Source organism: Silurus aristotelis, assembly GCF_946808225.1.
Source record: "Silurus aristotelis genome assembly, chromosome: 8".
NCBI lineage: Eukaryota > Metazoa > Chordata > Actinopteri > Siluriformes > Siluridae > Silurus > Silurus aristotelis.
In genome coordinates, this window is record NC_139581.1 from 12,664,455 (window position 1) to 12,690,270 (window position 25,816).

Sequence of the window (25,816 nt, forward strand, 5' to 3'; positions counted from 1 at the left end):
CATCACCAAGACAGTGTAGATAAACCTCTTTTATTCATCCTTACAAAGAACCAGGAATATGTTGTAAACTGAAGTTCTTCCTCAATCATTGATCATTTTAAGCATTTGTATTTGTTGCAAAATTCTATATTCAAACGTAAATATTCTGTACCCAAACCCATTCGACCTGCAACACGAAATAAAAGAGCCACACAGAAGCAATACGACTGCTAATGCTAATATCAGTAGTACATATGCAGCTTTCATGAGTCAACTGCCACAATAGCACTACGTGTTTAACACGGGAAAATATCCAGCATATGCATTAAAGACTGAAAATTAACACATCTATCACGGACGATCAGTATGAGCAAGAGGCCCCATGTGACGACAAACTACAAACCATAAAAAGACATGATGTTGAATTCTAATAATGCCAAACGTTATTTACGACTAATCTAACACATGAGTCGAATCATTAGGTAACAGAGTGTCCTACCTTCTCATTAGTCTTATTGAGGTAATAATCCCGAGAGGGAAGGAAGAGTCCGGATTGATCAACCTAAAAAACACAAGTACGCAAACACACACACACAGGTGAGCAAACAAATTAAAGCATTGGCTGCAAAGCAAATACTAACAACATAAGTGTCATCTCCATTTCCCCAAAACTGTGAAAATGTTTTGTTCATTTTTAAACCTGCCCTTCACAAGACAACAGTGTATAGGGAACCAGATTGGTAAGAAAAGTCAGTCTGCCTAAAGCTGGTCGAAATCATGTATTACTGATAAATTGAGATATTTAATTTAATTGAGTAGCGCAGGGAGAAAGAGAGATAGACAGACATAACACTTGATTTGTGAATGTTTATTCACACCAGTTTACAAAATACATATCTACTGTCATAAAAAGTGACAACTAACATTGCTATGCCCAGATTAATAGACAAAAACTTGATGCTTGATGATTAGCTGATGTGGAAAATACAATATATGAGCAATACAAAAGTATTGAGACCGCTTTTTCAACCATATGTTCTGTTATCACAAAGTTTGGGGCATGCAACTGGATGCGGTAGCATTAAATTGTTTCTTCACTTGTTCCCAAATCTGTTACTGCATGACAATGCCCCTGTGCATAAAGCAATCTTCATGAAGATATTGTTTACATGGGCTAGAGTGGAAGATCTAGAGTGGCCTCTTATAGAGCTATAACCTCAACCATATTGAACACCTTTGGAATGAATTGGAACACTGACTGCATTACAGGCCTCCTCACGCCACATCAGTACCTGACTTTACCCTTGTAACTGAATGGGCACAAATTTCCACAAGCACACACAAATTTAGTGGAACATCTATCCCTGAAAGTGTGGGTTATTGTGATAGCAAATAGGGACTAAATGTGAAATAATATGTTCAATAGCACATATTAATTGTATGGTCAGGTGACTACAAAGTTTTGTTCATGCAGTGTATAAGAGAGAAACAGTAATCCTTTTAAATGATCTAACCTTGCAATACATGCAGTCATCAGAACAGACTGAATTTGTTTATTTGTCTTGATTTGTTACAACTGGTTTTGGTGTATAAAGTTTAAGCTGAAGGGTATAATAACATTTCATCTTAACTCAAAATTAAATTAAGAAACTCAAAAGCTTTTAAAATAAACAACATAAATTACGCAGCCTTTCATATGATTGATGATGCTTTTAAATCATTGTCAGGCTAAATTGGGTCAAGTCTAATACATGACATTTCCCTAAAATACTGCAATTAATCACAAGCTGAGTCGAGACAAGCTGACACTAAACCCTTGCCTCTTAGGCCAGGTGGAGTCAAAATAGAAAAAAAAATTTTTTATTAATTAAGTAGTAGTTAAAGTATGTGACCCTACTAATAAACACTTATTTTCTTTAAACACTATGTCTTCTCACTCTTTCCATAATCGACAAGACTTGCATAAGATGCATGCACCTGAATTACGTTGCTGTTGGAGTTTTTAGGGTCCACGCTGACCCCCACACTGAAGAAAGGCTGGGCTCTGTATGGACCTGAGACAGTTTTCAGAACCTCCATGAAGTTATCCTTTTCCCATGGTTCGGTGATGTTCCAACCTCCTGTCTACAAACATACAGTTCAGAAAAGGTTAGTGCAACATCTCCATTAAAACAGTGCAGTTCTTTGATTCTCCAGGACAGGATGGCCACTCAATACATGACCCCTGGCTTTAGTATTTATGCTTAACTTTCTATACATATGTAGTAAATCACTTATATATGAATTACTTGACTAAACACTGAATAAGGGGTTGAAATGAAGTAAAAGCTGTGAGTAGACAGCAAACTCAATTAAACGCATCTCTCCTCAGAGAATATGAGTTCAGTCTAAAGCCAGCTGAGCTGATTCATTCAATCACCGTAACAGCCCCAACAGAGAAAAAGAGAGAGAAAGAGAGAGCCATTCTAATCATTTTATTATTTCTCCGGTAGACACCCTCGTGTGTGGGGGCTATAAATTAGACACATACTGTTTGACACTCCACAAGGAATGGTATAAATCTCTGCAGAACAGTTTTAGACAGGAACTTACATAAAGCTGACTAGGTTTCTGTGAATGCCTGTTAATTTTTAAATATGTGATCAGTGTGACTTTATTAATTTTAACTGTATTTAATGGATTCACCTGACAAATGCATTATTAAATGACTTTAAGATCTTTAAAACCACACCATCCGGATTACGATTGAGCATCTCATATACCTCAAAAGCGTGAAAGAGAATTTTTCCTGTATGGAACATTAAGCAGACAAGTTGATACATAGCTTACTCCTATGGGTTGCCAAATCTGATAAAAGATCTTGAATTCATATGCAGTAATTTGAAAAGCTACTATAAATTATATTATTTACATCAAAGACAATATAGTATTCCAGAAAATATGGAGTGAATGGCTAACCGATTATCTGCGTACCGAATAAATGATATTATATGGGGACTTGAGCCAGGTAATTTGTGGATTTGATTGCACAAATCTGGCAACCCTAATATTTACTACAGTGTAAATACAAGTGAATATCAATACAATCGTATTTAAAGTTGTTTTCAGCAACCATGTGAACCAAGTAAAAAGTTTAAGTACCATGTGGACCTGCCTAACTAAGTCATTACACATTTCTTGAAGATTACAGGTTCTATACAGTACATGGATGTATGCTTGAATGTATATTGTGTCTATGAAGAAATAAAACAAAGTTTATGTTTATAACCAAAAGTCTTTATCCAGTCAGGAAAATAAATAATTATTAGTTGAACCACTTCTATGCAGGATTTCAGGCCTAACACATTTTGCTATTTAAAGTGATTACCTGTAAAAAAAATTAAATTAAATACACTATCCATTTTCTCAAAAAAGGGATACAAGAATGACAGAAAGGTAAAATACTTTTTACATATGTACAAATATAGATTGTTTATTTCAAATGGAAAGATTCTGTTGACTCATCCAAATTTTAAGTTTAGACATCTGTACTTTCAACAGGGTTTACCAAGCACAAGAAAAAAAAAAGCATTAGGAGAGGTTTCACTCTATTAGTGAAATGAATCTTGGCTTCTAACACAAAATTTATCTATGGCAAGGTCACAGTTTACAAGGAGAAAAAAAAGGAGGGGAAGGAAGTCCTACCTTAGTGATGAGGTCGATGAGTGGCTGGGCTCCCAGATCCTCAATGCGCTGCTCATTCAGACAGGACAAGTAGTAGAACTGAGCCTTTTTCTCTGCTTCACTACTCGAGTTAAAGGTGCCGTTCTCTAGAGGCGAAACATGAGACAGAGGTTGTTTGTACAGATGGTTTGTTGTAGGTCATGCTGCACACAGAAAATATGTACTGAAGTAGTACAGTAACTGCCCTTAGGCTTATAATGTAATTTTACCAATATATATCGATATATATCGATCTATCTGTCTCTGTGTGTGTGTGTGTATTATATATATATATATTTATTTATACATACATACATACATACATACATACATAAACACACACACACACAATAGAAATTTGTTCCCGTAATCCCCTATGATCTTTTGGTGTTCTCCAGTAACTGAAGCTTTTTTAGCCTTAGGACCTTATTAGTAGGGTAGAAGCTACAAGCACAAATGGCTATGGGAATAAGCATTGTTGTTATCCTCCAGAAACTGAAGTTTCTAAACATGAGCTAGAGAAACACTGCTGCTCCAATGACACGTGGGATTGTGTATGTTCAAACAAGATATCTTGCTGTGCCTGTTTAGTCATGGTCTCAAGTCTTATGAGTAATCAGTGTGATATGGATGGCAAAAACAGCATCCAAGTCAGTGCTAAAATCATACAAAAATATAGAAAATAAAAACCCTTATCAGTACCATTCTTGTTTCTTGTCTTCCAGGTGCTTTTTTCATGATTATGATTTTAGCTGAATTGTGAGAGCAGAAATGCTATTACACTGTACATGTGTGTGTCTGCTTTACAACCCACGTAATTCATGTCCCTTGGGAGGAGGGAGGCAGTTCTGCAAGCGAGGACATCATGCGCATAGCCACGAGCAGCTGTTCCTTTCATCTTTCATCTGTCTTCCTTCGCTAGCATAATCACATTAAGGCACACAAGGCGGAATATTTCACTAATAAATTTACAGGCGCTCAGTGCCAGGCCAATTATCGGTCAGCAGGTACAGGCCAATGAAAATGAGCCAGAAGGACAGGAGGGGGGAGGAGGAAATAGAGAGAGGGTGAATGATTCCTCAGGTTGGCATTTTGCCAGACACACTAAGGGCAATTCAAAACTGCAGTTGCAGTATACAAAATAGTTGCATGTTTTGTGTTAGCCAAGCAAAAGAAGACGATCCACCAGGTGAATCAGTACAAAAGAGACAAATGACTCTCCATGTCTCTCGTAGCAAAGCACAAATTATACAGTATTTCTACAATTGAATCGATTACATCTGACTTTTACACCACCTACTGCTTTACATTCTTTTTCCCCATTTCTAACCATATTTCACAGTGTGTGTCAGGAGCACCACCTCATACTCTCCCTCATTTAGCTGTAGGCCACGCTTCAGGATTGTGCAGGTGCTATGGGAATACTTTTCTCAGCCACTGTTTACTGGAGCATTGACTTCCTCTCAGCATGCTTTATAGCCTAGATTATATCCTTTACAGGTTTACTACACACATCATCAAAGCAGCATGAGTCAAAAGTGATGAATGTAATGAATGTAAATTATAGAAATGGAACTTCCTTGCAATGCACACATTACAAGGAAGTATGACCAGAAATACTACATTCACGTCTATCTTCAAAGCAATAACCCTTTCTTAGAGCTTGTGGCCTTACAGGTTTTACTTGATGATTATATGCCCACGATTGACGAGTGACACATGTTTGGAACTTAACTTGCGTTTGTTATGTTCTTTATAAAAGTTTGTCTATTTCAAATTTCTGCATTCTAAACGACACTATACAGTATATCTGGCTTGTGTCTAGGCTTAAAAGAGATGAAAGAAAAGTTCCAGATAGAAAAAAGGAGGCAGTGAGCAGGCCCAAAACAATTAACAGACAATGTAAGTGCTGTATAAGGATGTCCTTATTATCACATTTACAAAGGTGTTGCCAAGATGAGTAATTGTTCCTGATCTTGTTCACTCAGATTTCCTTGAATATATATGTACAGCACTTTTACACCCCCACTCCTCACATGTAATTTTTCATATAAAAAGGGAAACAAAAATCAGTCTCAAACATCACCAAGCTATATAAATGATATATACTGCCAAACAGTCACATATCTAGTCTTTTTTGCTCACTGTGCACAGTGGGTACGGAAAGTATTCAGACCCCCTTAAATTTTTCACTCTTTGTTATATTGCAGCCATTTGCTAAAATCATTTAAGTTCATTCATCTTCTTCATGAATGTACACATAGCAACCCATACTGACAGAAAAACACAGAATTGTTGACATTGTTGCAGATTTATTAAAAAAGAAAAACTGAAATATCACATGGTCCTAAGTATTCAGACCCTTTGCTCAGTATTTAGTAGAAGCCCCCTTTTGATCTAATACAGCCAGGAGTCTTTTTTGGGAAAGATGCAACAAGTCTTTCACACCTGGATTTGGGGATCCTCTGCCATTCCTCCTTGCAGATATATATGCCCATGATCCCAAGAATACACAAAGAATCTAACTATTAGATTCATGTAACAATTAGTGCATGTATAGGATATGCAACCAAATATTTAATGCTAGTTAGATTAAGTCTGTCTGTTCCAATACTTTCCCACCTAAAATTTTGGTGGTCTACCACAAAAGGTGCCACGTTTTAAGTTTACACATCTGAATGTAACATCATGAAAGCTAGAATTCGTATTCATCACCTCATTATATACTGAACAAAATTATAAAAACACAAAACTTTTGTTTTTGCCCCCATTTTTCATGAGCTGAACTCAAAGATCCAAGACTTTTTCTATGTACACAAAAGGCCAATTTCTCTCAAACATTGTTCACAAATATGTCTAAATCTGTGTTAGTGAACACTTCTCCTTTGCCTAGATAATACATCCACCTCACAGGTGTGGCAGATCAAGATGCTGATTAGACAGCATGATTATGAGTTGTTGATTGTGACCTGTGGAATGTTGGTCCACTCCTCTTCAATGGATGTGCGAAGTTGCTGGATATCAGCTGTCTGGGTGGCTGGTCTAAAACTATCTTGGAGGTGAAGATGCTGGCTGGGAAGGTCCTGGGCTGGTGTTGTTACACGTGGTCTGCATTTGTAAGTGCAGTTGGATGTACTGCTAAATTCTCTGAAACGCCTTTGGAGACGGCTTATGGTGGAGAAATGAACATTTAATTCACGGGCAACAGCTCTGGTGAACATTCCTGCAGTCAGCATGCCAATTGCACGCTCCCTCAAAACTTGAGACCTCTGTGGCTTTGTGCTGTGTGATGAAACTGCACATTTTAGACCAGCCTTTTATTGTGGCCAGCCTCAAGCACGCCTGTGCAATGCACACGCTGTCTAATCAGCATCTTGATATGCCAAACCTGTAAGGTGGATGGATTATCTTGGCAAAGGAGAAGTGTTCACTAACACAGATTTAGACAGTAACTAACTCACTCTCACCCAGTAGATGTTTGAGCATGGCCTGGTTCTGGTCCCAGATGCTGTTGAAAGTGCTCCAACGTGATCGTCCATCAGGAAGAGGGTTTTTGCGAATCCATCCACCGCATGCATACCGATAGAAATCCTGACACGGGTCAACTGTGCGGTCCAGAGACTCCACTATCTTACTAGCCACCGTCACACACGCCTCTGTGAGACACAGACTAAATGATGGATCTGTAAGAAAGGAACAAGTGTGGCTGATATCAAGTAATACACACGATAAAGACTCTCATCGCCTGTGATAGCAGTGTATTATTCTATCCATTTGTTTTCTAAAAAGTTATTTTCTGTAGACACACTGGACATCCATCAACACTCTGTGTGGTCAAATATGACTGTAGAGACAGAAATAGCAAATAACACTGCTGACCACAGTTGCATGTGTGTGAACCTTATACTAAAATATAATAAGCTTTGTTTCATCATATAGCCTAGATATTTATCAACTAGTCAGTCATCTTATTGTGTAAATATGCACATTTACACACACACACACACACACACACACACACACACACACACACCCCTATTGTACTGATGTAAATTAAGTGTCCTGAACAGACAATATCCTGTTATTTAAGCTCAAGTGTAACAGTTGCTATCATTGCTTAATATTTAAACAATCATGCTTCTTTAATGTGTTCAATTAATTTATTTTAATGTGTTTGATGAAAAACAAATAACTTTAACATGAAAATATGGATGACTTCCAATTTATAATGCAACTACAGCTCACCTCCATATAGTTATAAACAATGCTTTAATTGAATTCTATCTATTTAAGTTTTAAAATCTGAATAATCTCAAAAAAAAAAAAAAACATCTCTTCTGAGCTATTTTCTTGGCTTTTCTTTCGATCTAAATACCTGCTAAATGCTTATTTAAAATTGTCAAAATGTAGCACGTACTCACACATATCCCTGCTGCATATATGAACACATGCACCCTGAGACCACAATGTGTGTATGTATGGCAGGCTCACCATTTTTGTAATGAATTCCCAGGGTAAGAGCACATGCAAAAAGTGACAACAGAGAGGCCACAAGTAAAGCAGCCAACACAATCTCCAGCTGAGTCCTCCGTCCTAATCCACCACACAACTGGACCCCTCCTTTCCGAAAACCCACCTAAGACACAAATATGAATTAGTAAATCTCATTCGATGAACAAGTTCCAGACTAGACATACAGTACACACACTGGCCAAAGAAAGATTTCTTAAGTGCTTTTTTTTTAACCGAACCTCTATCCAACACATCAATGGAATATGCACATTTACTGTTGCCAAGATTTTTATTTCCTCACCAGAACTGAAATAACTTGTAATGAAAGGTCAGATGCTGTTGCAATAGTTTTTACATGTAAATCAAAATTTGTACTTTAAGAAGAAGACATTTTTGAGAAGGGGAAGTCATAGTTAGTTGTAAGAATCCTACAGTAAGTCTTCTTAGCTGGTACTTAATGATTTAGATTTTTTTTTGTTAGATGTGGTTCAAACCTTTATTGATTACTAATGCCCTTAGATTTCCTTTGTGATCCAAGTGATTTTCATCTGAACAAGTTTTCAGCTCTCTTTTTTTCCATTTCAGAGAAACAATGAAATTCTTACCCATGGAAAACACAAATGTCGAGATACAGATGTCAAGAACATGGATCAGGTTAAGATATTCAACTTTGAAAACTTGAGACTGCTATTCAAAAACCCCTCTTTTAATGCCACAGGAACGTTAAGAACCGTTCTGATGTAAAAGCGCTTTTATCCCCAAAATTAGATCACTCAAAATCTGAAACTAATCAAAGCTGAATGTTGTCATTTTATTACTCATTAAATTTATTCTCTAATTGAACTCAAACAAGCAACTGACATTTAGAGCCAGTGGATAAAGGCAAAAGAGCTTTGTACAAGCCAATTAACAGATGCTTTCCAGATGTCATGGGACTGCACATAACCAAGCAGCCTAGTGTGGAAATATAATTGTAAGAAAACCCGTTAGCCACAATAATGACAAGCAGCATCTAACTGTAGTTTCATATAGTAGTATTTAAACTTCAAGTGTCCCAAATCTGTTGTCTTTATTAGTAACATGAAACATTCTTCGCTTAGAAAAATAGTCAAGCATAAATTCCTCAAGTTACGCTTCTTATGCATATTTGATTATCATCATAATATATACGCAACAACCCTAGAGAACGTGCAGAGACAGAACAAGGATGTGAAATTCTACAGGTTTGTGACAGCATGCATATAGAATTCAGCTGCATATAAGAACTAAAAAATACTGCACTAGAAGACATGGCAATAACAGTCGTTCCAACAGGTGTCATTACTCAAACAATTCCTAAACAAGTAAAAGACAGCGTAAACTAAACAGAACTTGGTTAAGATAAATCATAGAATATCTGTGCTGCTTTTGTACAACTGATCTAATGTGGGAAAAGACAAATGAAAACACTCAATAAATACCTCAGTAAATTAAATACTTCACAAAACCAGTGTTTTCTTTTTATTTTCAATAATTTTTTCCAAAGGTTTAAAGATATTGGTTCTTTTCTCTATCCTAGATTTTCTCCACATTATGTACTAGAAAATGCTTTATAATCTTTACTTTTGTTAAATAAACATGTAGGCCTAAGCATGTTATACAGTGCAGTATTTGATTGTTTTAACCACTAGAGTGTCTGTTAACCCCTAAAAATTTCACTAAGGCAAGTTTCTCTCTAGCTGCTCTTCTATAAATCCATTTTTATCTACTGAGTCACCATTTGGACTGTAATTATGAAAGACATGTAGATCCATGACAGCTTTATTAGAATTTCATGGACCGCTTTTCCCAGAAAAATCTCTCCCATTTAAACCTTTTAAAAAATTGCTCTTAATTTTGTTGTTGCGTTTTTTTTTTTTTTTTGCCAGTGTTATATAAAGCAATTATTGCTTCCATCCTAAAAATATGTTTAATTGGAAGCAAATACCTTTGCAAACTGATGACTAAAAGTTTGATTCCTGTGATTTTAAAAACAGAAAAGATTATTTTTCAGATTTCATTATTTACTAGTTAAAAATTTATTTTAAAACTAAAAAAAAATTAAAAGAATTGAAGGTGAAAACTCCACAAAGGCGGAGATGAAGCTTAGACAAACAGCAGCACCCAAGCAGCCAAATGCTCTGGATTGCAGATCACAGCTATTTTTGTGAAATTCAAAAACAAAAAACAAAGCTGTTTTTTTTTTTTTTTTTTAGTTCAAATGCTGGGAATATGTGGGAGTGCTCAATTGTTTCCTTGGCCCTTTGCTTAGAATCCATTCCCGCAAATCATTTGAGCTATCCGAGGTTTACAATGAAATGTCTGTTCCTAATAATAGAAATAACCATACAGTGTGCAGTTAATGGCATTTCTTTGTATAACTATGAATGACTTTTTTGAGAAGTGGAAATGAACACTAAACTTCCAGCAACCTTGTGACGTGTTACTCAGTGGTGTGATCCTTTAACATCATACTTCATGTTCACTATTTTGGTATTGTTGCTCTCCACAAAGCATAAATATATTCCAAAGAGAGGGCACAAAATTTAGTCCAGTGACCTGTAAATAATGTGAATAACTGAATAAATAAACCTTAGACTCAACTACAAAAAAAAAGTCCAAAATGTTAAAGAACACTTTTACACTGGTTGTCTCCCTGGGATATAACAAATCGACAACATCAGTAATGTCATGTGAAATTATTACCCCTGATCATTAACTAACCTCCACACTATCAGGAGAAATGGTTCCATCAGCCGGAATGTCTGACCCCTCTTCCTCCTCAAAGGTTGCACGCTTGTAGTTAGACATCTAAAAAAAGAGAAAGAAAGCAAGCAATGAGCAATGTCAATGATACTTTAAACACAACATAAACATTATAGCGACAACTGTTCAAACATTGGTGCCTTTAAAAACAATCGGGTAATATTTTCAATGGTACTTTTTACTCCGAATAACAGGGAAGCATCATAAATTTCTCATTGATCCAAACTTACAGAACTCTTACTCAGAAGCCAAATACAACAAGACAATGAGCAGTTATTTAGCTACTAGGCTTTGTGTACATGGGTGTTAACAGGAAGTGGTGTCAAGCAGTTGTCGTAGGTTGAAGGGTTTCTGTAGCTTATTTGGGAAAACTGAGCTTAAGGCAAGGACACACCCATTAGGAAATATCTATTGCAGACCATCACATATACTCACAATCACAAACTCATTCACATTCATTTGTCATAACCAAATGATCAACATACACCATTTTGTTAGGTGGGTTGAAACTGGAGAAATAGAACAAAACCCACACAGACGGTAACCCGAGATGAGACCCTGAAGCTACTGTACGAGGCAGAGCTTCTCACGGTGCTGCCATGCCGTCCTCAAACAGTCAACAAATCATTCTTGTGTCTACAGCTCACCTCATACACACTACAGCCTAACATGTAACCAATGGACCTTTAAAACAAACCATGGAATATGATTCAGTTTTGTCCCCAGGCTACTTCAGGAGAGCGAAAAAAAAAAAAGACTGAGGAACGCAAGAAAACATTTCTCCTTAATCGGTTCCCACACATAGCTGAAGAAGAAGTGGTCCTGAGGGCAGAAAATGTGAAAACTGTGTTATTTATTCTGAGCTCTTAGAGAATTGAAAATCCCTGGTGAATCAGCGATAAGCTTTTCAAACAGTGACAGTGTAAACCACTGACCTGGCTGAGAAATCATCAAAACCCAATAGTGTATCAGATTGTTTAAAGTTCAAAAGTGCACACTCTGTCTTTCAGTCACTTTTACACACATTTCACATGCTTTCTTCATCAGAAAGCATTTGCCAACTCCGAGAGTGCATGTGTGTGTGTGTGTGTGTGTGTGTGTGTATTGATGTGTTCTTGCTCTCATGCTCAGAACTTAAGGTGATGACCAGTGACCGCAGGTCATGTACTACACATGAAATACTAGTTTCTCTTGCTTAAATGCTGACAAGCTATCTTTAAAGTAAAATAAAATACATTAGCTGAAACATGCTAAACAATATATTGAGACTTTCATTAAGCTCTTCTTACTCACCATTGACACAGTTCAGTCCAAGATGTTTAACTGACAACTGACAATAAGAAGCAGAAGTGGTTATTTCCTCCCCCTTTTTACCCTGCATGATGTGACCAGAACAAACCAAGTCGCACAGAAACAGGAGGGGGGAATAGACACGCTAGTATCAGTGAGACTGTGGTAAAGAGCACAGACTAAGAGAAGAAGAGATAAAGCACACATCCTAAAAAGATATTTACCTTCTGCTTTAGTGGAAACGCATGAATTCATAGACATATCAAAGAAGATAATGGAGATGTTTCCTTAAACAAAAGTCATAACACAGCATTTATGTTAAACATCCAATCCGACCAATGGTTAGTCCCAATTTTACCTCATATTGTAAATCGATTGTTTGTGAGAGGAGAATTCACCAAACAACTGCTGACTGGACAAACATTATACTGACTGGACAAAACAAAACAGCTTCTGCCCACCAATTTACTGACACTTTTCCCTCACATTTCCAATGCCTCTTGGCACTTCTTTATCTTTGTTTATTGTTTATTGTTTTTTCCTTTTGCCGTTTACTGTTTTCAGCCTCCCCTATTTCCTTTCCTCTGTCTCCCGAGAGTGAAAGCTTATGCGACTCAATAATCACTTCCTGTTTAGTAAATATTTCCTTTTAAATAGGCTCTTAAAAACATCCACAAAGTTTTAGGTAAAAAAAAAATAAAAAAAAGTATGCTGGCAGAAATACACACATTTGTGCACTTTGTGTAATTAGGAATTGTGATCTAGTACAACGTCTACATGAACTCAATAATTCTCTTACTGAAGGGTGCGTGATCATGGCCTGCCTCGAAATGTATTCAAATGCTCAAGTTTCAGTGCATCTGTAAACGATAACATTAAGATGACTGCATGACTAAACTCTAACTTTAATGATGGGGGACCCTAGCAGATTCTTTTAATCACAAAGAACTTAATTTGGTTGCAACAGTCTTCGCAGTACAAGATAGACATAAATGGACCTCACTTCCTGTTTGAAAGTCAAGAATATAAAAATACTCTATAATACTTATCGGGTATCCAGTTTTGTAGGTTTATTAGGCAATCAATATATAAAAGCAAATGACTAAAGGAAAGCCATAGCTCTGTAATTTTCTGATACTTCTACCACTGACCTTCTCACTCAGGAGTCCTACGTCTGTTCTCGCTTTCTCATCCAACCTCTTGTATTCAATGGAACCGTTTACCACACACACACACACACACACACACACACACACACACACACACACACACACACACACACACACACACACACACACACACACACACACACACACACACACACACACTTTCTTTCAGTCTCCAATTAAAGTCCAGGTGAAAGTATAGACATATCTAAATCTGAAATTAAGTGAATTTAAAAGAAAAAGTAAAAAACATGAGAAGAACAAGAGATTGAGAACAACAGTGCCAGAAATACAATCAGGTTCAACTGATGTCAGCCAAAAGTCTGTGGCTACAGTAGGCATAGAAGGTAAAACTGTAATGCTGAAAATTGCACAAATACAATCATGTTTTTTACCAGCTTTGTTGCATTGGGTAAAAAAAGGAAGAAAAGATAAGATGGTAATATATTGTGACTAGCTGCCTGCACTAATTTAGCATATCAAATATTTTTAAAGAATACAACAGCGACAGTAAACATTTACCTCTCCTGAGAATGATATAAAAGGGGAAGTATAATTTTATTCACATAACAATAATATTTCTTGTAAAGTTTCATAGCTTCCATTTATTGTATTCACATATGTATTGTTGTATTCTATAATTGTACTTCCTTTCATGGAGCTCTTATGCTGAGCTCCGATGCGTGCTTTAACTCTGGTCATAAAAGAAGGAATTAAACAACCCACGAAAATTGTTTATAGCAAATGAAGACAAGTTTATAATAACGGCGAAGTTTAACCTTTAAAAAAAAGTGGGAAAAAAGTACTAAGTTGAGAAAGACAAACAGGTACCCGAACTCTGTAATGGGCTCAAGCATGACCCAATTTAAGTGTTCCCACAAACAAACCTAAATCTTACTGGCTTTCTTCCATTAAATTCCCGCTTCATCAACGATTTACTAAACCCAATGCACATTGAAACCTAACAGACACCCTCCAGAGCCCTGGCACTTACAGCCATGCATAAATAGTTTATACTCCAGACAGATATGTGTAAACTCAGTCGTACGCTGAGACCTCCCCCATCACTTCCAGATGTATACTTTTTGTCTAAACATTCTGGTTATACCAATATGATGTTTGTACTAGTATGATGTGCTATTAATTCAATGCTGACCATCATCGTGCCCTGTTTAATAGAAATTGCGTAATAAATATGTTAAAATACTTTACCATCTTTAAAAATTTTTGTATTACATCCAGCAGGAGACACAGTTATTGAAAAGAATAGTGAGGTGTGCTGTAGAAGGAAAATAATAAATGACATGTTGGTGTGATGAATCCTGACACAAAGCTTCTGTTTCAAGCCCACAATTTTTCAGCTTTAAACAATACGTTCCAAACTGTTTTATTACTCTTACCCCACAAGTACAATTATGTTGTTGTTGTTTTTTTTTATTGTTTTGTTTTATTAAACATTGGTTTTTTTATATATTTCACCTTAGATATTTTAACCAATATATATATTATCATATATTTTATGCTGTGAAATGACTGTAAAACAATGTTATTTTCTGTTATTACATATTTAAACAGATGTCCTCTTTACCAACTCCACTTTTTCTCTATCTTGAAGTTAATAGGACAATCGGAAATAGCTAAATGAACTGGCCTGGAAACATTTCCCAAAATGAAAAAAAAAGTTACTGACCGTTACAAAGTGCAGACAGCTGAAACTCGTTCTATAAATATTAAACAAATTTCTGCTTACAGTATTCTAAATATTTCTTTGTTAAGCAAAAAGGTATTTAATGTGTTTAGTGTTTTTCTTGTCACATTTTCAATGAATAAGCTGCTACTATAGAGACAATAATGTTATTTACATGTGCTAAAAATTAGAGCAAGAAATGCTGTCAGAGCTGCTATTACATAAAATCTGTTTAAATAATATGATTTGAGAAAACATCAGTGCTGCGGTAAACGCTTTATAAATGGTTTTTTTTTTTTCCATTCTGCATTTTATTTTAGCAGACATTATTTGAATTCATTTAATGATCAATTAAATAATGAATTTAATAAATAGACAAATAAATTGAATTTTTTTCCTTTTGCAATATAACTGTTTACAAGCCTTATGAGCCTAATTAGATTATTAAAATAATTAAATTAAGTAATAAACTTTGGCAAATGCAATTTTATAGAACTTATAGAATTTCTATTCTATAAGTTCATCAACTATAAATTTACATATGCAGATTTTTTTGATTTATTTGTTTGCTGCAGTGGTTTAGTTAAATATGAACAAACCATGAATTATGGATGCCCAAACATTTGCATGCAACTATATATTAAATGCTTATGTTTTAATATAATAAATGAATGGTTTATTTATTGATAAGCCAACACACAACCAGATGCAACTCGATGAAAGTGTTTGCTCTGAAATAGATTTCTGTACCAGTCAGCTGCTGCAACTTAAAACAATAAACTACAACAAACTACATATTTTCTTTTTATCTGTTTGTTTTGACTAACATCAGACTGCAGCAGAGAAAAGAGCTGGCAAAAACAGCATTCTCTCCTCCCCTTTAGCTCTCGCCCAGTACATGCACATGGTTGCCACAGCAACAAGGAATGCCCCTCCCCTATCTCCCCAATCCTCCAACCCCACTGTCACACGAGCCAAGCAAATTAAAGCAATGTGTTCAGAGTCTTCTCTCATTGAGCCAGATGCTGGACGAACAGCTGTAGATGGTTCTGTTGGTTCTGTGTTTGTTAGTGCGGAAACAGATGAGAGTGAGCACCACGTTATGGGAAGAACAAACCATTAAACTACGTCAGAGGACTGTAAATACTAAACAGATGACCAGGACTGTGGGAGTGCAGCAGTCCTGAGTGTGTGTGAGAGAGAGAGATAGAGAGAAAACACTTCCCATCACATGTGGGTCAGTAACGAGCTGCAATTATAATTCATAAAGGTCCATTTGAGGCTTTGACGTCAGCAAGTGCACGTCAGTGAGCTGCAGGGGAAGGGTGAGGGCCCTTCACGATCTGCTGATGCGCAGTTAAAGTCATGAGAGGACCATATAGCTCCAGTAGCTGCTGTAAATCACAACCTAGCCATTAGGGTTGCACAAGCCCGGATAAATGTGGAGGGCTGTGTTAGGAAGACCATCCAGCATAAAACATGTGCCAGATCAAATATGCGGTTCACAAACCAGAATTTCATACCGGTCGAGGCACGAGTTACCATCAGGTTTTGTTAAACAACAGGATAGCGGTGGAAATTGGGCTACTGTTGGCCAAAGGAGGAGAAAAAGAGCAGGAAGACGTCTAAAGAGACAGCAGAAAAAGGAGAATTGTATGAAAGTGGAGGTTTGGGTTGGTACTTTAAATGTTGGTACTATGACTATTAAAGTGAGAGAGCTAACTGATACAATAGAGCAAATAAAGGTTGACATGTGTGATCAGAAGACCAAGTGGAAAGGGAGTAAGGTCAGGAACATTGAAGGGGGGTTTAAACTGTTCCATCATGGTGTGGATGGAAAGAGAAATGGTGTAGGGGTGATTCTGAAGGAAGAGTACAGTAAGAGTGTACTGGAGGTGAAGAGAGTTTTGATCGGGTGATGAACGTGAAGCTGAAAGTTGAAGGGGTGATGATAAATGTTATAAGTCCCTATGCTCCACAAGTGGTTTGTAAGATGGCGGAGAAGGAAAAATTCTGGAGTGAGTTAGATGAAGTGGTGGAGAGTGTACCTAGGAATTAAAGATCAGAGATTGAGGCAGACTTAAATGGGCATGTTGGTGAAGGGAACAGATGGGTAGGTGTGGCCTTAAGGAGAGGAATGTGGAAGGGCAGATCGTGGTAGATTTTGCTAAAAGGATAAAAATGGCAGTGGTAAATACTTATTTTAAGAAGAAGGAGGAGCATAGAGTGATGGAGAGCAGAGGAAGATGTTCTATGTAGGAGATTTAACCTGAAGGAGATTGGAGACTGTAAGGTGTTGGCAAAGGACAGTGTAGCTAGACAGCATCGGATGGTGGTCTGTAGGATGGCTTTGGAGGTAAAGAAGAAGTGAAGGGGAGTGAGGACTAAAAAAAACCAAATAAGATGGTAGAAACTGAAGGAGGAAGACTGTAGTGTGATATTCAGGGAAGAGTGGTGGTGGTGGTAAAGAGGTGCGGGATGATTGGGCAACTACTGCAGAAGTGATAAGGGTAAAAGCTAGGAAAGTAGTTGGTGTGACATCTGAAAAGCAAAATAAATACAAAGAGACGGGGTGGTGGTGGAATGAGGAAGTAAAGGAAAGCATAAGAAGAAAGATTTTGGTAAAAACAGAATTGGGATCAGATGAGAACTTAGAAAAGTAGGCAGAAGTACAAAGAGATGCAACAGCAGGTGAAGAGGGATGTGCAAAGGCGAAGGAAAAGGCATATGAGGAGCTGTACACTGAGGAAGGAGAAAAGGATTTGTACCAATTGGCCAGGCAGAGGGACCGAGCTGGAAAGGATGTGCTACAAGTTAGAGCAATAAAAGATGTAGATGGAAATGTGTTGATTAGTGAGGAGAGTGTGTTGAGAAGGTGGATGGAGTATTTTGAGCAGCTGATGAAAATGAGAGAGAGAGAGAGTGTAAGAAGAGTGGATGATGTGGAGATGGTGAAGCAGAAAGTGGATTGGATTAGTAAGGAGGAAGTGAGAGCAGCTATTAAGAGGATGAAGAGTGGAAAGTTGGTTGGACCAGATGACATACAAGTAGAAGATTGTTTAACAACATTTTGGAAGGTGAAAGAATGCCTGAGGAATGGAGAAGTGTGCTGGTATAGATTTTTTAGAATAAGGACAAAGTGCAGACCTGCAATAACTACAGGGAAATAAAGTTGATCAGTCACACAATGAAGTTTTTGGAAATTGTAGTGGAAGCCAGGCTGAGAGAAGAGGTGACCATTTGTGAGCAACAGTATGGTTTCATGCCGAGGAAGAGCACTGCTTTGATGTCCATCTTTGAGTTTGTTGATGGAAAAGTATAGAGAAATTCGGAAGGAGTTGCAGTGTGTGTTTTTGGATTTAGAGAAAGCGTACAACAGGGTGCTAAGAGAGGAATTGTGGTATTGTACGAGGAAGTCAGGTGTGGCAGAGAAGTATGTGAGGGTGGTGCAGGATATGCATGAGGACAGTGTGACAGCAGTGAAGTGTGCAGTAGGAATAACAGACTGGTTCAAGGTGGAGGTGGGACTGCATCAAGGATCGGCTCTAAGCCCCTTTCCTGTTTGCAGCGGTGATGGACAGGTTGACTGATGAGGTCAGACATGAGTCTCCATGGACTAGGATGTTTGCAGATGATTTTGTTAATTTGTGGTGAGAGTAGGCAGCAGGAAGAGAAGAGCCTGGAGAGGTGGAGATATGCGCTGGAGAGAAGGGAAATTAAAGTCAGTATCAGTAAGACAGAGTACATGTGTGAAAGTGGGAATGCAGTTGAGTGGTGCGGTTGCAGGGAGAAGAGGTGGTGAAGGTGGAGGAGTTCAGGTACCTGGGGTCAACAGTGCAAAGTAATGGAGAGTGTGTTAGAGAAGTGAAGAAAAGAGTGCAGGCAGGGTGGAGTGGGTGGAGAAGAGTGGCAGGAGTGATTTGTGATAGAAGGGTATCTGCAAAAGTAAAAGTTTATAGGATTGTGGTGAGACCTGCTATGTTGTATGGTTTAGAGACAGTGGCATTGACTAAAAGACAGAAGGAGGAGCTGGAGGTGGCAGACTTGAAGAATGAGATTTTTGACTGAGATTTTTGAGAGTGACGAGGATGGACAGGATTAGTAATGAGTTTATTAGAGGGACAGCGCATGTAGGATGTTTTGGGGACAAAGTGATAGAGGTGTGATTAAGATGGTATAAACATGTGCAGAGGAGGGACATGGGGTATATCGGTAGGAGAATGCTAAGGATGGAGCCGCCAGGAAGGAGGAAAAGAGGAAGGCCAAGAAGGAGGTTTATGGATGTGTTGAGGCAAGACATGCAGGTAGTTGGTTTGAAAGAGGCAGATGTAGAGAAAAGAGTAGTGGGGAGACGAATGATCTGCTGTGGCAAACCTCAATGGAAGCGGCCAAAAGATGAAAAAGAAGAAGAAGCTGCTGAAAAATCACAAACTCTTACTGTATATTTCCTCCACTTTCAAACACATTCATCATTTTTAAAGAAAAAAAAGCATTAAAGTATAGATGATGGAAACCCTCTGGGTTTGAAAGAAAGCTTAAGATGGTTCGTGCAAGAGTATTCCCTGAGTGCAGACCATTAATTGGTAGTGGGACAGAGCGTACAGAACTATAACAGCAGGGAAGAACTGTAGCCAGACCCCCTGAAGAGAAGCTGTTGAAAAGTTGTACAGAGGAGAATGGGAGGTGTTGAGTACAGAAACCAGATCAGGAGGAATGAACGGGAGAGAAAGGAATTTATGTTGCATCTACATCCAATCTAGAGAAAAAAATTCTCAACTTTTAGTTTATCCAATTTCTAATTCCAAGAAGTTACAGTGAATCAAAACAATATAAAAGGCATTAGTTTACTATAAACCTATAATACCGACTATATAGATTGCTGATTTGAGATTACAGATAGCTGGTTAGCTTGTTCATCACAAGACAAACACAAAGGCATACAAATAATGCAATTCTGAGTTTCAAACTACCACTTCTTGAGCAAAATTATAGACAGACAGCTTTAAAGTTGGAGTTTTTGCGTTTTTTTTGCCCAAACATATTTCAAGATTCCAACAACCTGAGTTTGGTCCTACCATTTTTCAACTGCGGACACGTGCCGCAGTCTTTTTTTTTTTTTTATTTACAGCTAACTAGCTAATTTTTGTAGTTTGTTTTTTGTAACTGCACTATGATTTCATTTACCACATTAAATGACTTCTGAAGTAAAAAATTCTTTCTATAATGTGTAAAGTGCTGCATGACTACATGATGCTGCTAAGCTTACTGGCAAAACTTACTGTTTGACGTTAACTTTAAATTCAAGTTCAAGTTCATTTGTAAAACACTTTTCACAATGGAGATTGTCTCAAAGCAGCTTTATAGAACGTAAGAATTATAGAACAAAACTAGCTAGGTCACAATCACGAATACTTTGTGGAAGGTGTAAATGCTCCCTAAATGAGATTCCAGTCCATCATGGGCACCATGAACATCTATTCAGGCACTCGTTCACACTTAGGGGACAACCCAGAGGACCTGAAAATAAAATCCATACAGGCACGGGGAGAAAATAAAATTCTCCAACTTACTATAGTAAAAACTGATCTTTTTCATATTTTTCATAAATAAAACTAAATATAGCAAAGTACATCAAGAGAGCATGTTCAAGCCACAAACCCATGCCTAGGTACCCTACATCAAGAAAAATATGTGTCTGTGGAGGATTGGAATGACAAGGTTGGGGAGAAGAATAAAAGACCGTAAAGGAGAGATAGCGAGTAAACGAGGGAGAGTCTTGCCTTTCAAAGGGAAGGGAGAGGTTTTCCCAAGTTCCAGGAGTGGTGCAGGACTTTCTCTGTGCGGAATGTGATTGTTTGAAGTAGCTTCCTGAGAAGTGTTTTTAAAAGGAAGCAGTTTGGCGGGGGCAGGTTGGCATAGTCCAACCTCTGCCCAAGATGTTACGAATACCCTGAACTCCAGTGCCCAGAGAGCCAGATACACTGCCCTGCACAGAGTGCTGAAAAGAGGCAATACACACAGATAGACCTCAATGTTAAACTAAAATAAAGATACAGGGAGAGAAGAATGATAGGGGCTGGCATGTAGCCTGGTAATGTGAGCAAGTCCGTATATGTGATTTCTTACTAAAATCAAACATTTTTAGATGTGTCACAATCTTTGTGCAATCTATGCTGCTGTCCCATTGGTGACTTATATAAACATGATAGCAGGAGTCACACTAAGAGGTTAATCAAAAACATCTGACACTGCCAGAATTTTGTAGTCGTCTGTCTTTGGCACTAGCACAAAAGCAGTAAAATTGCTGCCAATAAAAACATCACTTTATGCAATCGAAGACCACCGATCCAAACCCAGAACCAAAAGAATGTACACAAATCATGCGGTGTTAATCCAGCACCACACATACATCTTACTGCTCTAAATAGGTACAAGAGATCCTGGGTGAATTTGAAAGCAGATTTAAATCCCTCCGCCATGCATGTAAATCTACACAGTCCATAATCAGTTAAATTAATATCATTCTGACCCATTCACTACACATGCATTTGCTCTTTTTGAAATAAGCACTTACTGAAAAATTGGCCATGAAGAGTCCACGTGGTTCTTTCAGCTTCACAATTAGCCTTCCAAATTCACATTTATGCACACTGTAACATGGAAACGAGAAGCACTTCCAATGCTGCTACTCCTCTTTGGCTGCTGGGATGAAAAAAAGTTCAGCTCTGTAGTGGACCAACTTCTTTGAATGGCACACACACACACACACACACACACACACACACACACACACACAGAGAAACATTGACATTAAACAGCCTTTGTCATCTTTAAAAGGAATGGATGTAAGAACTTGAGTATACATGGATTATACACATGCAACTCTCATCACACCCCCCCTACAACACAACACATCCCCCAACACACACACAAAGTGTAGAAAGACATCGGTCTGCTGTACTGTTGAGCCAAAAGTGAGCCAAGAAACATTTTAGAAATTGGCCTGAAGCAACTCAATCTCTGTTCAAAACAATTACTCACTAACACTTAAATGTGAAAGCCAAAATGCACTCTGGGTAAATAAATCATTAATCAACAGGCAGTTAATTTCTGCCAAACTTTATTAACTGCAAAATCTGTTTCAAGGACTTATGAAAAGTCAAGCAGCTTAAACTATAGAGGTAAGGAAACACAAAAAGGAATCAAGAAAATAAAAAGGAATAAGAAAAGAAAACAATTAGTGTAATGAGAAAAAAGAAAGAAAAAAAACAGAGGTACAAAGGAAACCAGAAGAAAAAGAAAGAGAAAAAAATTGATAGTAGAAAAAAAAGGAGGAAAAAAGTATAAAAAGAGAGAAAAGAATGGAAAAGGAAAAGAAACGAAAAATGAACAGTACTGGCCTGAGCTCTGTGTGCTGACACAAAAAGGAAGTCGGGGTTCAGCAATCTCCCTTTCCTCTCTTCTTCGATTTGTGACCTTTGTCCTCACCCGGACAATGAGACCCCCTCTCTTTTGCTCCCTTTCTCTCTCTCTTTTGCTCTCTCTTTCTCACACACAATCCCAAAAGCAAAGCTATTTATTACCTTCAAACACCCCTTATAACATCTCTATATTGCATTGCTTGCATGAACAAAGCATGGGAACCAGATTTTACTACGTATTACAGTAAAATCTCCTAGCTACTCACCATATCTTTACTAAACCAGAAGTGTAAACTCCTTCATGGAAAAGCAAGGAGTAGAGAAGAGTTCACCCTCAGATACTCACCTCACAATGTACCAGCAGTTTACACACACAAGCTGCACTGGACAGATGATCCTTTCTTTCTGCTGGTGGTCATAGTGAGGGTAAACACTGAGCACTCAGAGAAAAAGACAGAGGGAGTGAACAAGCGACTGAGAGACGGAGGGAGGGCCAGGAGGAGGGAAGGCAGGGGAAGAGGTAGAGGACAAACCAGTAGCTGGTTTGCTAGAAGAGGACAATTAGGAGTCCATTCTGTGTGATAAGCAAAAAAAACATTTCTTGAGGAAAGACAAGCTCCAACATTGGGAAGCAAAATAAAGCAATGATAGAACTGCTATGTCTCACTACATATAACTACATTTCAATCCAAAATGAGGAGACTAGAAAGGCAAAAGGAGAGGCTGTGAGTTTTGGTTTGGTCATGTACATATTCTTTATGATATAAAAAGGACAATCTCTTCTTACATGTTAAGAGACTGGGAAGGAATATGAGTGCAATGCAAGTGAGTGTTAGAGCGTCCACTCTCAGCTGGAGCTAGACCCCAATCACTTGAGCTGCTCTGATAGAAAACTCCTGTGAGGACGCTGCCCTGACCTTGCGCTGTACATAACTCGTATCAAATAAAAACATGCTTCCCACACAGCAAGTGCCTTTTGTGATTCCTCGGGGGCTTTGCCATTCATAAAGACTTCATTCAGGAACAAGTTAGCGCTAGAAGTGCTAGCATACAGCCACCAGCAGAGGGGGCTTCCATCGCTATGTGCCAGACAGAACGCTTCATTGTTGAGGTACAAAGGTCCATTCTAAGCAGCGCAGCCAGGCCAATGTGTCCTAATGCAGTGAGCCACTCGGACGCACTTCACACATCCACTCAGCATCGCAAACTAACAGAAACAATGAACAAATCCTGGCAAAGTGCATCTCCTTGTTATCTAAATGTTATACAAGGAACATCGCCTTAATGGTACAAGCGCCCCTTAAACATTAGACAGTGGGGTCCAGTGAAAAATGAATTTTTATACACAGTGCGCATTATTACATAAAACCTAAATGTTATTTTATCGAAGCAAACCATTTACTTCTTTGGTAGATGTTTATCCAAAGTGACTTACAATTGACATTGGACAAATTCTCTGGTGGTAGTCCTGAAGTTTACAAGCACAGATCCTTAATGGAAAAATTCATCCTCATTCATTATGAGAACAAATTCAGTGTCATTCAAAATGTATGTTTGTAATGAAATTCTGAGTTGATCTTTTTTTTAGTTTAGAAACTCTCCTTTTTTTTCTTCGCTTGTTTCATGTCTAAACACAGCCAATAGCATCATTCTCATCAGCTCATAGTTAACTAACTAGCAGAGCCAAGTCTCTGGCAAAACTCCATCGTTTAGCTGCATGGCATTTCAGAACAATCTGGAGTCAAACATTTCCTTTGCTTCTGTATTGGATTTTTCTATTATAACAAATTGAACCCCCCTGAAAACTTGTTATAAAGGAAGCTCTTGCTCTTTTCCTTTTTAGCAGAAAAATCGAATGATCCATTCTCATGTCAGCACAGTGTACCACTGCCAACTTCTCACAGGACAAATTTGAACATGGCACAAGGCAACAAATTACCACCAGCATTGCTAAGCACCTAACAATATTTCATTATAAACACATTTCATGCATTTAACCCTATTCACATTTAACCTCCAGGTTACAACAGCACCAGCATTATACACAAAATAGATAGAGCAGTTCAGACATCTACCGAAAGCGATTTCATTTATGTTCAGTCACCACACAAATTATTCTAGAAACATGTGAAACATGAAGGTACACACAACAGCAGCCTGATACAAATTTCCTAATCAATTTATTTTTGTCAGATGTCAAGTACAGTTTTCAGGATGCATTTAAGATTCCATTTCAAAGAAGTGAGGACTGCTGATGGTTAGATACTGATAAGAAACTTCTTTATAGCTGCAACAACTAATCAATAAAATCTATAATAAAATTAGCTGTCAATGAATGCAGTTATCAATTAATTGGGCTGCTCAAGTTTCGATATAGTGTGACGGCAAGATAACACAGGCGCATGAGAAAATGGCGGCGACTACAGGGTCAACCGGCAGCAGGAACAAGTGCGAGTCCCAATTCATGGAAGCATTTTATATTAAACGCAACAAAGAAAACTTTACCTGAAAGTTATGCAAAGCAAAAACTGTACAATCCACATCATGTGAAAATGGTATGGTTTAATGAAGTGCCATTGTGTTTGTAACTTCGGAACAGTCGCACTGGATCTGTTCTGTCATGACTCGCGAGCATCAGGTTGAGCAATCAGCTCATGGTGACGGATTCAATTAAACCAGTGCAAACAAACACTAAATCTAAAAGCAGCAAATAACAGCAGCAGTAAACAATACAATATTTTGTCACTTTGTTTTTAAGCAAATGCTTATGTATTTGTACACCAATGCATATTTTTCCTTTCTTTTTAAGCCAGTTAGCTTGCTGCGTTTCTCTGTAACATTCTCCTTTTTTTTAGCATTGGTCTCCTACAACAGTAAATGCTTGTTTTTAATGTTTGTATATTTAATTGATGAATATATAATTAATTATTATATATTATTACATATTCTAGATGCTTATATCTTCACAAATTTACAAAATCTGTTTGTTTTTTAACAGAAATTTTCAAAACAATGTATTATATTTATATAGATTTTTTTGCAGCATCTGCAAAATACAATACAAATGTTGTTTTACACAAACTTCTTCACCTTGCGTACTCAAATGCTGCTGGGTCTTTTTTACAGAAGGAAAGAACCCAACATGAGTAAATTTGTTCGAAGGAGATATCCCACATGCACTTCTCAATAAACAGCTATTGCGAGCTTTAAAATATCTAAACTAAAGATAGTTCATCTCAATATGTTTTTTGCATTTGTTAAGTACACTTTTATAC

At 37.6% G+C, this 25,816-nt stretch overlaps 1 protein-coding gene across 11 annotated transcripts in view; it reads right to left on the reverse strand.

Moving 5' to 3' along the window:
* Positions 1-25,816, reverse strand: part of ece2b (endothelin converting enzyme 2b) — a 46,478-nt gene that overhangs the window by 11,910 nt on the left and 8,752 nt on the right. The window contains exons 1-8 of one of the 11 annotated variants that reach the window (XM_083548374.1): positions 22,888-22,979; positions 21,695-21,859; positions 10,936-11,022; positions 8,173-8,317; positions 7,149-7,364; positions 3,664-3,788; positions 1,957-2,103; positions 479-541 (exon numbers count right to left, since the gene is read on the reverse strand). In XM_083548374.1, coding sequence (XP_083404500.1) covers positions 479-541; positions 1,957-2,103; positions 3,664-3,788; positions 7,149-7,364; positions 8,173-8,317; positions 10,936-11,022; positions 21,695-21,709 — 798 coding nt within the window. In that variant the 5' untranslated portion in view covers positions 21,710-21,859; positions 22,888-22,979. Of the gene's footprint in view, positions 1-478; positions 542-1,956; positions 2,104-3,663; positions 3,789-7,148; positions 7,365-8,172; positions 8,318-10,935; positions 11,023-12,270; positions 12,374-13,418; positions 13,533-21,694; positions 21,863-22,887; positions 22,980-25,816 lie in introns of those variants that run through there. The other 10 variants (XM_083548380.1, XM_083548377.1, XM_083548379.1 and 7 more) reach the window with 10 other exon arrangements.